Source organism: Peromyscus maniculatus, chromosome 9 (genome assembly GCF_049852395.1).
Source record: "Peromyscus maniculatus bairdii isolate BWxNUB_F1_BW_parent chromosome 9, HU_Pman_BW_mat_3.1, whole genome shotgun sequence".
Taxonomy (NCBI): Eukaryota; Metazoa; Chordata; class Mammalia; order Rodentia; family Cricetidae; genus Peromyscus; species Peromyscus maniculatus.
Window position 1 is genome coordinate 99,290,052 of NC_134860.1, and position 16,615 is coordinate 99,306,666.

The 16,615-nt window shown below is 36.9% G+C and overlaps 1 protein-coding gene across 3 annotated transcripts in view; it reads left to right on the forward strand.

Annotated features, from left to right (window-relative positions):
* Window positions 1-16,615, forward strand: part of Uchl3 (ubiquitin C-terminal hydrolase L3) — a 48,819-nt gene that overhangs the window by 30,203 nt on the left and 2,001 nt on the right. For 2 of the 3 annotated variants that reach the window (XM_076545460.1, XM_076545459.1), the window contains one exon: window positions 13,271-13,346. In XM_076545460.1, coding sequence (XP_076401575.1) covers window positions 13,271-13,346 — 76 coding nt within the window. Of the gene's footprint in view, window positions 1-8,523; window positions 8,716-13,270; window positions 13,347-16,615 lie in introns of all 3 variants that reach the window. The other variant, XM_076545461.1, reaches the window with a different exon arrangement.

The window sequence follows — 16,615 nt, forward strand, 5'->3', positions numbered from 1 at the left end:
TGATCTGTGAAAGGAAATTTTCCCTTTAAGGACCTGGGATTTATGCTTTTATTTACCTCCTTTCTGCAAATAGTTATAAATTTGACAGTCAGAAAGGAAATTAGAATTACATGTGGGAAATGCAGGTAGAAATGATAGGTGCATCTATGAGTCAGTTAAATTATTGACATTGATGGAGTGAGGTAGCTCTCCATATTATGGAAAACACTGATATTGAAGCCAGGTGTTAACAAATCCCATTTTGGGATTAAAGAGCCCTAGTTATATGGTTTCTGCCTCCAGATAAATCATTGATCTTAGATTACCCAGAATTAGAGTAATTATAGTCACTATTACCCTCCTCCTCTTCTTTTTCCCCCTCTAATTTTGAGTTTAAATAAGAATCAGAATGTTTAGTTTTTTTATTTAAAACATTTTAAAATCCGTGTCTTTAATGCCATTCTGTTGGAAAAGTAGAACATTTTATTTTTATAATGTCTTTGGATTCCTAGAAAGTATCTGTGTGAAGAACTAGAATTAAGATACAGGTTTACAGATTATACCTTGTTTTGTTTCTCTCCCATTACTGTTTTTTTTTTTTTTTTAACTAATTGAAGGTTTCAGCATCATTTCTCAACAGTTCAGATCATAGTTAGCATTTTCACCATAAAATGTTTTAATTAGGATCTGTATATGATACTTTTAGACATAATGCTTTTGTATACTTAATAGACTGTAGCTAGTAAAAACATGACTTTACATGTACTGAACAATAAAAAATTGTGTGACTTTCTATTTTCATTTTATTACAGTAATCTGGAATCATACTATAATCTTGAATTATACACTATCCTTGCATAGTCTATGTAGAGTGGTGTAGGTAAAGTCTCATTACACCATCAAGATACCAATGTAGTCTGCCAGTGGGACATAGAGTTCTGTTAATGTCTTGGCAAACATTGGTACTGTTAGTACTTTTAATTTGATAATTGTTAATGACTTTGGATTCCATTATGAGAGAGTGATTATCATTATGAGCTATAAGCAACTATAAATAGGGTGAAAATTTAAGAGTTACTGCTTCAGTATTAAAATTTCAAATATTTACTTATTAGCCAAGCATGATAATGCATACTTTTAATCCCAGCACTTTGGAGGCAGAGACAGGGTTCCTGAGTTCAAGGCCTGCCTGGTCTACATAGCAAGTTCCAGGACAGTTGAGACTACACAGAGAAACTCTATCTCAAAAAAGAAAAAAAAAAAAAGAAAACAGAAAATTTACTTATTAAACCCTTAAGGCTGGCATAGAAGCAATAATACCCGGAATAATAGCTTCACTGTGTAGGAGTCATTTAAATACACATTGAATATCCCTAATCCAAGTTCAGAATCTGAAATGGGGTGCTAACCAGGTACAGTTTCAATTCCAAAAGCTCTGAAATTGGAAACACTTTTGGATAAGGGCCATTTAACCTGTTGTTACATTATGGGAAACAAGGCAGTATAATAATATATTATACAAATTTTAATACTGTAGAACATTGGTTACACATACAAACAAAATTCTTGATGTTTGAAACATACTGAGCTGGCATTATGACCCCGCCCCCAATCTTTCCTCTGCCACATATGCTTACACTGAAAAATATGATATACAGAAATAGAGCTAAAATCACACATAAATATTATGACAATGTTTGGGCAAAAACCTCTATCTTCATGTTTAGAAATGATCGTAATTTCTATCTTGAGAGATTGTTGTGGGACTCCATAGCCTTAGTATCTTAGGATACCTGGTATGTGGTATTGTTATCAGTGTATAGGGAGATTTGTGTGAGTATGTTCATTAGGACATTGTTTATAGTTGTAGAAAACTAAGGACATTCTAAAAGTGCAATGTCTTCCAGGTGCATCATCTCTGTGATAAGCTCTTTCAAGATTAATATTTTGCATTGAAGAATGTTGTGGAGATACTGAGGTAGATAGGTAGGCATCTAAAATATGACTGATGAAAAAGGAAACAGAGCTTTATCTACCTTTTGTAAAAACAAAAGAGCTATACATTTTAGCAAATTGTGACAGGCAAACTTTTGCAGGCTGTCAGGAGACTATAGAGTCCCTGGGAGCAGCCCCAAAGGGAGGATTCACACCCACTTTCCACAGATCTCACTGAGTACAAAGGAGTTTGACTGCAGGCCAACAAGGCAGGAAAGAGCCTCAGGTGAAGGTGTGGAGGAGGGGAACAATGGCCACTGTGGAAGGCACTTACCTGGGCTCTTCTTTTCTGGAGAACAAAGTTTAAAAACCCCCAAACACAAAAAAATCTCCTTTTGGGATCTCTATGAGAGATCCTCTACTACTCAGGGAATCCTTGGTAAAGCCCTGTGCTTGGTGTACAGAAACTAAGGAACTACCAGTGACAGATATTGAACAAGAACAAAGAAAGACTTTATTTACGTCACCACTGTTAGTCAAGAAAGCACCCTATGTACTGAGGTGAGGGTGAGTGTGTAACATGAAGAAAGACCTCAGGCACAGGCTCTGGGCAAAGGCCTAAAGCTTTTCAAGGAGCAAGAACTGAAAACGAAAGACTTCAGTCACCCAGTACTCAGTCTCAGCACGGTGGGAATGCTGAATTTTCACCCACTGTTGTACTGAGGGTAACTCTAGCAAAAACAAAACAAGACAGCTCGACCTCTGGATGGATTAGAAGAGTCATTCCTCTGCACTGACTGACATCTTGATGGGGCATGCCCATTCCTAAATGTAGATGCTATTTATCTCTGTCTCTGTCATGCTATATAAGGTGTCTGACTTTTAATCAAAAATAGCAAGAAGGAGACAAAGCAGTCAACAGAATGAAGCTTAGATAAAATGTCGATGTTGGAACGAACTATCAAAGAATGTGTAATAATGGCACTGAAGGTTCAAGTGGACAAGATGGGCAACATGTATCAACGGGGGAGATAGCTAGCAGAGTTGAAAATTCTAAGAAAGAATTAAATGGACACACGAGGCTCAAAAATCAGGACCAGAGGTGAAGAATGCCTTTAATAGCTTTCCAGTAGAGTCAGAAAAACTGAGAAAAAAAACAAAAAACAAAAAAAAACACCTCATTGTATTTGGGCTGGGGAGATAGTTCAGTGTTTGCTCTGCAAGCCTGAGCTCTGCATCATGAGTGTCTATAAACCCCGGACTCCTATGGTGAGATGGGAGGCAGACACAGGAGAACCTCCGGAAGCTCCTAGCCTGGTGTATGGAACAGAAAAATAATAAAAGAGACTGCCTCAAGCAAGGTGAGAGATGTGGACCAGTGACCAAGGTTGTCTTCCATCCTCCATGTGCGCATGTGTGTAAATTCACACACATTTAAAAAAGGTTTAGTGAATTTTACAACAAAGCAAGTAAAGGTAATTAAAAAGAAATAAAAAGTCTATTGGACAAGAAAAGACAGAGGAATATCTCGGCGCTGTGGGCAGTCTCAAATGGTTAGTATACAGAAGTGGAATCCTGGAAAAAGAGGCAGAGAGGGTAAGAGGGGGAATAGGGAGATGGGGGCCTTTGGATATAAAACATCAGAAGAATCAATGGTTAACTGTTTTTTCAAAAATAATTGGCCACATCTTCAAGAACCTCAGAAACACTGTAGAATAAATATTCCTGTCATCAGACACCCTCCCAGATAATCAAGTACTTAGAAAAACAAAAGATAAGTAAAAAATGTTCAAGCTACTCAGAAGACCCAGAAAAAACAGGTATATTAGATACTGATAATAAAGAATTATGGCAAGATTTCTGATCAGAAGTTATGCAAAGTAGAGCACAATAAGATACTATTTTTAAAGTACTGAAAGAATTCAGTAGAAAAAGTTTTTTGAAATGGAGAGCTAGAACCTGTATCACAAAAATGAAGAAAACTCATTCCCACTTTGTTTCCACTATAAGAAATATAAAAGAATTTCTCCATGCAGAAACATTGTGATAACAGGAAGAAATTTGGACCCATGCAGAAATTGGGGTCCTGGAGATGGGACAAGTAAAGGTAACTAAAAACACATTTTAAAAGATTTATTTGTATTTTCAACTCTGGGTATGTGTGCGCACATGTGAGTACCTACAGAAGCCAGGGCATCGGGTCCCACTAGAGCTAGAATTGCCGGTGGTTGTGAGCTGTCTGATGTGGGTGCTGGGAATCGAACAAGAGCAAGTAGGTATTAACACCTGAGCCATCTTGCCAGCCACATTTTTTCTTACTTTTAATTGCACTAAAAGATAATTGTGTAGCTGGGCACAGTGGCACTCATCTGTATCCCAGTACTATGGATGCTGAGTGAGACAGGAGGATGTCAAGTGGGAAGCCAACTTGGGCTTCATAGACCTTATCTCCAAAACCAAAAATGGAGCCTGAATTGTCTAAGTAAACAGTTACCACATATTGGAAGTTTATACCATATGTAAAAATATTTGATGATAGTATAAAGAATGGGAGGAAATATTTTGATAATTCTGCTGTGAGGTTCTAATACCATGTATCAAGTTGTGTGCTATTATTTGAAGAGCACAGCAGCTGGGTGGTGGTGGCACACGCCTTTAATCCCAGTACTCAGGAGGCAGAGGCAGGTGAATCTCTGAGGTAGAGGCCAGCCTGGTCTACAGAGCAAGTTTTAGGATAGCCAGGACTACACAGAGAAACCCTATCTTGAAAAACCAAACAACAACAACAACAGCAAAAAGAATACCAGGACTAAAGAAACTTAACTATAAATCCTAAGACAGTTGTTAAAATAGATTTTTTTTAAAGTATAAACATACCTATAGTAAAGATAAGTAGAATCACAAAAATACCTTTTTAAAGACACAATGGAACAAAGAATGGAGAAAACAAAATTAACAATATAGATTATAATCCAACCATAGGAAAAAAATGACATGCAATTAATACAATGTAAGACATTTAAATGTAGATATGTAAGTTGGAAGAAAAATTATCAACTTAGTTGTAAAACATGCCTCCACTATGATATCTACAAGAGAGCATTTTAAATAAAATTCACAGAAAGATGACAATTAAAATATAGGAAAGGGGGGCTGGAGAAATGATGGCCCCGTGGTCAAGCACTTATTGTTCTTTTAAAATACTCAAGTCTGATTCTTAGTACCCACCTCTGACTCCTGCTCCAGGTATTCAACATCTGGTAGCTCTGGGAAATTGCACACATGCCATGTACACTCACATACAGATACACATAATTTAAAATTACAACATATTTTTAGACAATGTTAACATGTAAAGACAAAGACTACTGGAAATGTTCCAGATTAAATGATTTTTAAAGAACCAGGCTAAATGATGAAGTCTATGTTAGTCCCTGATATGTTCCTTTCCTTACTCTCCTTAGAGAAGCTGGCGGCACTCTACTGTAGGGAAGTCACCATAGTGATCCCAAATTTAGTGTGAATATCCTATCAGCGTAGCAGACTAACTCCCAGAGCTTCTGAACTCAAGTGATCCTCCTGCATCAGCCTCCTTTACTGTAACTACAGGTGTGTGCCACTGTGTGCAGCCTCCTACAGACCTTGGAAGACAATTGTGCATAGACCATGACTGGATGAACCGACTAAATTAACATATAGGTTGGAGATTAGACAATCTAGATATTGTGCTAGTATAAAAACATAGGTGATAATTGCACTACTGTTACTATGAGAGATTTCCTTGATTTATACTTAGTTGACCTTCTATATTCATCATATTTGCATCTGTAGAGTCAACCAACCGTGGGTCAAAAATATTCTTTAAAAATGTGTCTCAGGGCTGAAGAGATGGTTCAGGGGTTAAGAGCGTGTACTGCTCCTCCAGAGGACCCAGGTTTGGTCTCCAGAACCCATTTCAGGTATTTTACAACCAAGTATAACTCCAGTTCCAGGGGATCTGATGCCTCCTTCTGGCCTCCAAAGGTACCTGCACTCTTGTGCATGAGCTTGTGCACACACACAATTAATACATACATATATATATATATATATATATATATATATATATATATATATATATATATATATATATATATAGTGTGCCTGTTGCCAGGTGATGGTGGTACATGCCTTTAATCCCAGCACTTGGGAGGCAGAGGCAGGTGGATCTCTGAGTTTAAGACCAGCCTGGTCTACAGAGTGAGCTCCAGGACAGCCAAGGCTATACAGTGAAACCCTGTCTTGAAAAACCAAAAAAAAAAAAAAAAAAGAAAAAAATTGCCTGTACTAAAAATCTACAGACATTTTTGTCATTATTTTCTAAATGATATAGTACATTAACTTTTCATGGGTTGATACTGTATTGGATGTTGTAAGAATTAATTGAGGTGACTGAGTATATGGGAAGATGCATGTATGGAAATACTATTACAAGATTTTATATAAGAGATTTGAGTATACCCGCATTTTTGGAGCTTTCTCTCATGGATATAAAGGGACATTTGTGCTTTTGGGTGAAAATATTGGATACCTTACCAATAGTGGGTTTTGTTTACCCTCAGATAGTCTCAGGAAGAAAAGTTATGAGGGAAGACAGTGTAAGTACAAATGATCAAACATAGGGGGCATCAAGGACATATCTGGATATTTCCTGTACCATTTGTGGTTTCTGTAACTTCGTAAATTTGAAGTTACTAAAACAAAAGTTTTAAAACTTGCTTTACAAAACCCAAGAATGAGACCATAAATACTTAGATGTGTGCATTTAGTAAGCAACTTAAAGGAATGAGCGTGTCGGCCTCCAGGACAGTGCCTGTTTGCCTACTGCCTGCTGTAAACCACTGGCCTCCTCCAACTTAACAGCCTCTCCTGACACGCAGTCTCCTGCATGTGCAGCAACATCCTTGTGTGCCTGCACATAGACCGTCAATCCTCCTTGTGCTATGAATAGTAAAATTATATCTAACCTAATCTCACGGCTTTGCCAGCACCCATGGAAAAGAACACGTGTTTCTCCACTACTCTTTAGTCTCTACCCCTATCTCACTCTGCTCCATTTTCCCTCTTTCATTCATTCATCTTTTCTCTTCTTCCCTTTGCCTCTCATTTGAGTGAACTCTGATTGAATGCACCAGTCTGTGAGAGCAAACACTGTTATATTCACCTTTATTCCCAAATGGAGTCAAGGGTAGGATTTCTTTGTATGTTTCTGGTGGATGATTAATATTATGAATGCTGGCTAACACGCTGAACTTAAACCTCCAAGGGGGAAAATGACAGTTCTGTTTTAGGCTAGTGTTTAACTTACACAGATCAAGAGTGCCAATAAGGATCATAGACTTTTAAAGGTCTGAAGAATTTTGGAGATCATTTCAAGCTAAAGTCACTTTCCTAATATTATAGCTAGTGAAATGTACTATCACCAAGGAACTGACGACTAGTCTTTTTATTTCTTCTCACTGTAGTTATACTGGTAGTGGCCTTGTTGGGCTAGAAATAAATCTCATATACTGTTGCTGTCTGTTGAAAGTGACAGTCATAAGATGACTGGATTACCACTGATAAGTTAGTTTTACATCCTGTATATTTTGTGGAACCACAGCATTTGGGAAGTCATCCCCCAGTATCTATCCTTAAGACAATTACACTTGGCTCTCTCTGTCTTATAATAGAAGACAAGTATAACCTAGTATAATAAAAGCTGTCACCAGAACCTTTCTCTTGGCCACACAGGCTCTGTGCTGGTGACTAGGACCATTTAGCTCCAGAACCTCATCTCTTGGGTTTATCTGCAGTCCTCTGATGTGCTGCCAACATGACCTAGGTTCTGTCACTTCACCCATTTGTGCTCTGCTTCCTCTGATTTGTAAAATGTGAATATAGTTGTAACGATCCCACCAGTTACTGGGAGATTAATGAACTGATAGATATGTAGCACTTCAGAGAGTACCTGATGTAAGTGGTACACATTTTGTATAATGTTACTATTTACTCAAAAGATGGACAAGAGGCTATAATACTTTCCTTGTAACTTGTCAGCCAATAACAAGGATCATTAGTTGATTCAGGTCATCACCTTCAGAGGGGTTAGTTTTGCTCTTATTTGTAATTTTAAGGGTATACTCCCTTTCAGAGTTTATACTATCTAATTGTTTTTACCAATGCCTATTATGATTCGGTTTTCTTTCCACTTTTGTTCTTTATGTGACTTGTCTGTGTTATGTGGATTTTGTGTGTTACATTTTTAAAGCCAGATATATATATATATAGAGAGAGAGATACTATTTTAGTGGCTTTTAAATCTTTAGTTTCATGAGTCTGTGCAATGGAAATGAGGATATGTAAATTTTGAGATGTGCACTTAAAAAGTTATGTAACATAACCTTGTGCTTGATTATAAATTCCCACTTTACCCATTTTAAGCAACATTCATATGTGATCTTTTACTAGAATACAATTATTAAAAGTACTTGACCATATGAATGCAAGTATGACCATACGTTGCTTTAAGGATAAATGATCACCCAGTAACGTGGTCTAAGTAAAATATTCTCTCTTTTAATTATGTAGTCCTCCTCGCCATCCTCATCACAGCCTCATTCTAGCCACTGCAGAACGAAGGCCTCATCATTGTGTCACCATGCATCCCTGCCCTGGGTCAAACGTAACCATGTAGGCCCTGCAAAGGCTACCAGTCCATCTCTCCGTCTTCGTCGCTGGCGACCCTTCTTACGCCTGCCATCTTTGGGTCTCCATTCTGTTGTAAGTGTAGTCAACCTTCCATCTCTTCTCCCAGTGACAAGGGCAGTCTTTTTGTTTGTGTGTTTGTTTTCCTTAAATGCCTCCAGTCTTTAAAGTGCTTTTCTCTTGGTTCACTCAACCATTAGCTTTTTCTACCCCAATAAGATTGCAAGCATACATCCATGCTCTGCAGTCTAGCTTGACTTTTGCCCGTGCCTTGGTGAACATCCATCTTTCCACTCCATATCCTGTGAATGTAAGGAGATGTGCCTGTTGATGAATACTGATTGGCATTTGTGATAACACTAACTTCCTATGAATTGTTAAAGTGAGTGTGTGTTTCCTTACCCTTCAGCTTTCTGATTTCACTTAGATAACTTAGGTCAACAAATGCTATGTACCCTGAGTTCTTTGCCATCTATTCCTTTATTATTATTTTTTTCATATTTCTGAGCATGACTAGTCTCTTGCCATGCTCTGGGTCATTTTACTTACTCTGTCCTCAATCTAAATCCTTCATGGTGTAGTGTATTGCATCTAAGCTATTTTATTCCTTGATGTGGCTCAGGGACTTGGTTTAATCTTGATCCAATCTTTACTGCCAATTCAGTTTCTAACGATCTTTTCCAAGTAGGAGGCGGAGAGTTGCTCCTTGTGTATTAATATAGGCGTCCTACAAATTTTATTTCTCTTGTAAGCTAAAAGTATCAGCCAACTATTATAATATGCATATACATATGGCCTGAAATAGCCAAGTTGATAGAATTCCAGTAGTTCTCATACATTAAAATAAACTGCAGAATTAAGCAACCATGCTCTTGTCTTTGTGATGTTCTAAGCCACTGAAGGCAATGACTGTGGTTTGACAGAGCCCATCTAGAAAAGCAGTAACTGAAAGCTTTGGTGTGTGCCATACATCCATAGGAACCTGTTATTTCTATAAATCATTACAGAGCTTGAAGCGAGAAGTCTAAATATGCGTACATTTTAACATTTAAAAGCAGTTAAATGTCAAATATCCTCTCTTCCCCCTCATTTACCCTTTTAAAGCTGTCTTCAAACTATCAAGTCCACAGTTGCCTTTAAGCATTTGCTTCCACCAAGTATCAGTATGGTTATCACACAGTTTCCATTTGTGCTGAATATCAACAGACTGCTTATTAGTCTCTCTCTCTCCTTTCTCTCCTTCTCTCTCTCCTCTCACCAGATTACAGCATTTATTTGTCATTTTTAATCATCCATCCATTTGATATTTGTGCTTCTCTGCTGTGCTATGTACTATTTGACACAGTGAGAAATAAAGGTGAATTAGAAGAACAGAGTGCAATCTAATACATTCTGATCAAGGGACAATTCATTTAATTCTAAGCATGAATAATTTCTTCTGTATTTTAAAATTCTAAACATAAATAAGCATGTTATTTGGCATTTCCAGTTTTATGTTTTTGTGTATTGTTGTTTGTTGCTGCATATTAGTTCCATTGCCTTATCACTTTGTAAACATTTCCATAGCCTAGTGCTTAAGAACATGGACTGGAGCTGCACTGCATGAGTTGTAGTCCCCAGGCCATCACTTGTTAGTCATCACATGTGTTACTTGACACCTTCCTACTCTGTATTCTTAAGTGTAAGATGCAAATGAGCATATAAAGCTACCTGACTGGGTTTATGTGATCAACTGGCCAATACAAATACAGCATTCCATCCGTGCCTGGTATAGATTAAGTGCCTTATAATTACACCTTAAACCTTTTTCTAATGTGAAATTTATATGTAGTAATAATGAATGCATTGATAATTTATTTATATCACTTTTTAGTTCTTTGGGATTAATGAGAAGCCTTCTAAATTGAGGATTCAAAAGATAGAAAACTGTAGGCAGAACTTACCGGTCTCTAGCTTCTGTTTTTCATATGTGTGGTAGCTGTTTGCTGACTCTTTTTGGACAGGAAGACATGCTGGAACTTGTTGCTTGCTTACTCTTGGATTTCCTGGAATACTTGTTGGGCAGTTGAATGATTGCAGACGTTAGACTCTCAGACTAATGGAGTTAGTTGGTCAAAGGATAAAGCTGACCAGAAATAATGAAGTTTTGAAGAAAGTTGAAACATTTACCTTTTATGACAAGTCAGAAGGCTTTTCATACTGCTTTTTGTTTTGAGACAGTCTCTCTGTGCAGCTCAGGCTAGCCTCAAAGTCTTTATCACCCAGCCTTAGCTTGTCAAGTGCTGCGATTACAGTCAAATACACCTGGCTTGAGATTTGTATTTTAATGTTCACTTTTACTTAAAAGGGACATTGGTGCATAATTTTGATACATTAGATTTGATACTTGCTTTTGTTTGTGATGATGTATTAATATTATAACAATATATAAGGTTTATGTAGTGCTTAACAGTTGACAGATATTTTCACAATCTCATTTAAACTTCAAGGGGGTGGGGCTGGAGAAATGGCTCACTGGTTAAAAACACAGGTTGCTCTTTCAAAGGACCAGGGTTCAATTCCCAGTACCCACATGGTGGTTTACAACCTTCTGTAAATCCAGCTGGGGGATCAGACACTCCCTTCTGGCCTCTGCAGGCACTGTGTGCACGTGGTACACAGACATGCATGCAGGAAAAACATGCAGACATGTGAAAGAAAAATAAAGTCAAAAAATGAAAATAAATAAATAAAACTCCTGATGCAGTTGACTACAGTTATAAGCTTAATATTCATTTAAACCTCAAAACAGATAGGAAACTCAAAGCTCCCAGGGATTGGGTTCCACATTCAAGTCCCCAACTCCAGTTGAAGTTTTTTTAACCTCTAGCGACCTTGCACTTTACTGGCAAATATGAAAAATGGAAGCTATATGATGTTTAGTTCTTAAGGGAAATTGTTCAGGTAAATCATTTATGAAAACAATAACTCAAAGGCTTCAGATACTTGATATTCTTTAAAAATTGTCTTACTGTCAGTATAATAAGATTCTCAGTTAAGGAATTCCTTGCAGCATTTCTGTTTTGTAATGAATTTATAATGATTTGCCTTGGCTCAGCCTTGATAAGACCAGATTCTCTTCTAGTCACTGATAAAATGATACAAGATTGAATAATCACCAGTATTTTTTTGACAGGGAAGTAAAGAAATCCATTATCATTGCCTTTAAATATGTGAAGAACTATTAGATTTAAGAAAGACTAGGCTTTTGTTCAGCATAATGGAAAACATGAGGCATATTTTAGCCTCAATAAGAGACATGACTCTACAAAACTGTCAAATTAGTGGAATAGATTGTCTCAAAGCTTCCTGGAAGTTCCTTGTCATTAGAGGGGCCTGTAGTAAAGAGGGGTACAGTAACAGAGTGATGAAAACTATGTAACTTTGATTCGTACCAACTGTGGAATTCTTTAGTTCTAGGCTAAAATGAATGAGAGTTAGTTTGCGTATCAGTTTGTGAAGACTTTCTTTCACTCATAATTCAACGGAAATAATTCCAGAAGAATAAGATTAAATAAATCATTATGTCAGTAAACATTTAGAGACATTCTGTATGCCTTACAAAATACAGTAGTAGTGAATAAAAAGTAATGGTTATTCTGTAACTTTAATTTTTGTATCAAAACGTTCACATTTAACTATTTAAAAATATATAATTATTTGAAGGTGAAACCTTTTGAGTTCTAAGATAACTGTGTTACTTAAAATATATTAGGTAATAAAAAGCATAATTTGATTTCAGCTACTTGGAAATTTTTGCTTCATACAATTGAAGTTCCGTATGTATTTAGCTGTGATTGCACTTCATTTCAGTTTATTTAGAATTGGTAACTAGCTAACACATTTAATATATATCATAAAATGCCAATTTGTGTATTAACTTTACCTAAGTGATTCAGATGTCTAAGAAATGTGAATATTGCTTCTCTAAATTGAGTTTGATAAGCTTAGGAAAATGGAGGCATAGTTTAAATAGTAAATTGTTCTTTAAAAGTGAAAGAAAAGAAAGAAATACAGGTCACAGCTTATTGTATTTATTTTTTTCTTTTCTCTAGTTGTAATCATTAGGACTATTTCCTTGTATCTATTCATTTATGAGCTGTTTGAATCTAGAATGATTGTTTATACTGCATTGTTCAAAACATGAGATTTTTAAGTTCAAGCAATAGCCCACTCTGGTGTCCTAAAATTTAACTTCAAAAGAGTTCCTAATGTCAAGAATTAAAATGTCTTAACATTCATATTTTGAAGTTTTAAATCAGTTCAGTCATTCATTTCACTAAACGGTGTACATTGTGCATATGCTGTGCACACGTACAGCATCTTATGCTGGACAGTGAGGTTTCCAAGTTAAGCGAAATGTTCAGTTTCCAGATTAGGCGAGACTGAAAGATGTGTTTTCCTTGTTGATGGTGAACATGGTGTCACAAACATACACATGGTCACTGTGCATCATATCAGTAATTGGCTTTGAACAATATTGGATAAATGTTGTCTTCTGTCAGTTGATATTATTTATGTACACTTATTTGTACTTGATTGATTTGTTTAGCTACTAATGTACATAATATATTTTTTCCTCCTATTCTAGGCACCAAGTATAGATGAAAAAGTAGATCTTCATTTTATTGCGTTAGTTCATGTAGATGGGCATCTCTATGAATTAGGTAAGAACTATTTTAATTTATCCTGGGGAGAAAAATGACCAGGCTTTATTTGTTGTAGATGGGACTGTTCCCACTTTGTTTACTGAAACTGATAGAGAAACAGTAAATGTACTGTATAATCAGAGATTTTAAAAGTGATGTTGTCATTGAAAGTGAGAGAATTGATAGAGAAGACAGTAAGTAACATCTAAGATGTTTGGAAAACAACAGTGAGAAAGAAAGAGTTGTAGTAAAAACTCAATGGGGATGGGGAGTGCTGGAGAGAAGCTTCAGCAGTCAAGAGCGCTGGCTGCTTTCTAGAGCTCCCAGGTCCAATTTCCATCACTACATGGTGGCTCAAAGGGGTCTGTAGCTCCAATTCCAAGGGATCAGACACGACACCCTCTTCTGGCTTCTGCAGGCACCAGGCATGCATATGGTGCACAGACATATATGTAGGCAAAAGACTCACATATAAAACAAAGTAATAATCAAAACAAAATCCCTCACTGAGCAGTGGTGGTGCACGCCTTTAATCCCAGCACTCAGGAGGCAGAGGCAGGTGGGCAGATCTCTGTGAGTTCAAGGCCAGCCTGGGCTACAGAGTGAGTTCCAGGACAGGCTCCAAAGGTACACAGAGAAACCTTGTCTCAAAAAACCAAAATTAAAAAACAAAAACAAAACCCCTCAATTTGGTTGGTCAGATTAATCTCTGAGCCTAAAGGCTAATGGGGAAGGTAGAAGGAAAGATATACATCAAAGGTAAGCTTAGACTGGAGGTGGATCAGAGGTTAAGAGGACATACTGTTCTGGCTTAAAACCTAAGTTCAGGTCCCCGGCACCTATATCAGGCAACTCACAACCTCCTATGACTCCAGCTCCAAGGGATATTGTACCCTCCATCAGTCTCTATATGCTCATGTTCATGCACAGGTGTGTACGCATACACACACACACACACACACACACACACACACACACACACACACATTTTAAAAATATATAGAACTATATGTATTAGAGACTGTTGAGATTAGAGTTTTTCAAGTGAGTTTAAAGAAATCAAGAAATGTAAAGAAAGCCATAGTCTTAGAAGCATTGTAGAGAATTGAGGTGGGTGCAAAACAAATAAATATGCACAGTTGATGATTCCTTCAGCAGAAATTGACATTACCCCAATATGAATGACATTAATGGTCCCAATAAGTTCAAAAAGAATGTTGAGCAAGCTGAATAATTCATACTGAATTTGTGAATAAGAATACAAGTTTTAAGAAAACAGTTATTTAAAATCACTATTGGTTCTTGGGATTGTACCTAGGACCTCATATATGCGAGGCAAGCAGTCTGCCACTGTGCTCTCCATCCTGTGTAATCTTGTTTTTAAGACCATCTGATGCAGGTGATTCCTGCAGGACAGTTGCTTGGCAATGTTACTTACTTACTCTTCACTAAGTTGTGAGGTTAACTGATGAAAAGGACCAAGTTCTTTCTGTTTTTTAATAATCATTTTTTTTTTCCTTGAGGCCTCAGTAAGTTCCTAGCATATTTAAAAACGAATCACTCCTTCTGGATAAATTAGCAGATTGGAGTTCAGTGGTGAATTCCAAGTAGACAAAATAAGCAGACTTAAAATATTTTAACTGATGTATTACTGCCTTTTAAAAGTAACTTGAAAAATTGTATTTTGGAATAATTTTGGATATTTATGGAAATTAGAAGTATAGTATATAGAGCTTCCATTTACCTTTCTCCTAGGTTTGTCAGATCCTGTTAGTGTTTCTGAAACATTGGAAAATGTGTTATAGACATGATTGATGCTGTAGTATCCTTTAATAGCTCTTTATGTATTTCCTTAAAGAGGTGGATACTTTTCTGTATGACTGCCATATGAAATCAACATTGATGCATTCGTGCCTAAAGATCTGGTTATGTGTTAATCACAGTAATGCCGTTTAGAGGTTCTGAAGTCAACCCAGGACTATGGCCCTGTTCTGTGTCTTTGTCTCCCTGAATCCCAAAAGTTCTTCAACCTTTTATTGTCTTTCGTGTCACTGACATTTATTTAAGACGATAGGACAGGTCCTTTTAGGTTTTCCTTCAGTCTGGGTTGTCTGCTCTGCCCTCATGATTTATGCGTTTTGGGGCATGAGTATAACAAGAGTGACGCTGCACTCTGCCTAGTGTATTGGGTCAGAAGGCCATTTGCCCGTTTCTGTCATTTTTGATGATGTTAACTTTTGTCACTTGGTTTAGTTAATATCTAGCTGGTTTTTCTACTACAATGCTAATTAGTAATTATTCTATGTTTTGTTATCCCTCTCTTCTTTTTAGATAGGGTGTAACTATATAGCCCTGGCTATCTTTAAAATCACAGAGATGTGCCTGCCTCTACCTCCCAAGTTTTGAGTTTAAAGGTGTGTGTCACTGTGCCTGGCCAGTGGTTACCATTCTTAACAAATATATAAAAATAGTCCAGGCCTGGTGGTGCATGCCTGAGATCCTAGTGCTAGGGAGGCTGAGGCAGGACAATCGTAAGTTCAAGTCTTACCTGGGTTACAGAGTGAACTCAAGGCCAGCCTGGTCAATGTAGTGAGTTTCTACCTCGAATTAACAAGGATCAAGGATAGAGCTCAGAGAGTGTTTTCTAACATATTTGGTGCACTTGGGTCAGTCCCCTACCTCACAACATCAGTAGCAAAATTCAACTGAAGGTTGGCTGTCCATCCCTGCATTATCTTTGCTCTAAACTGATGTTAGAATGAAATAGTATATAGTTTTGTTGTGCTCATTTTCTTTGACATCTCAAGATCAATTATTTGATATTTACTCTTAATAGGTTGATTGAAATTCTACATTATTTTAAACTTCTGCCTGTGAATAAAAATTATTCAGGAAAGTTTATTGCTTCACTCGAGTCTAATAAGATATCAGAATATAAATGATACAACCCTGGGAAATATACACATTATTTATTACTGTTATGGAGGGGAAACCTGCATTGTTTTGCTTTTACATAAAAATTAAAAGGTGAACAATACAGTTGTGGGGTAGACTATAATGCATATAATCTGTTCTTCCAGCAGTAGGACAGAGGGGCTATTGAGGAATGAGCAGCTGTCATAAGACTATTTCATTATTGTGTTTATTTGTTTTTGAAACAGGATCTCTCCATATTGGAAGTTATAGATTTGGATATAGATCAGTTCACTTAATTAGCATTGGCTTTTGTCATTGTGGACTTTTTTATAATGTTGAAAAGTACTAGCTTATTGAAGATGATTGTGAAT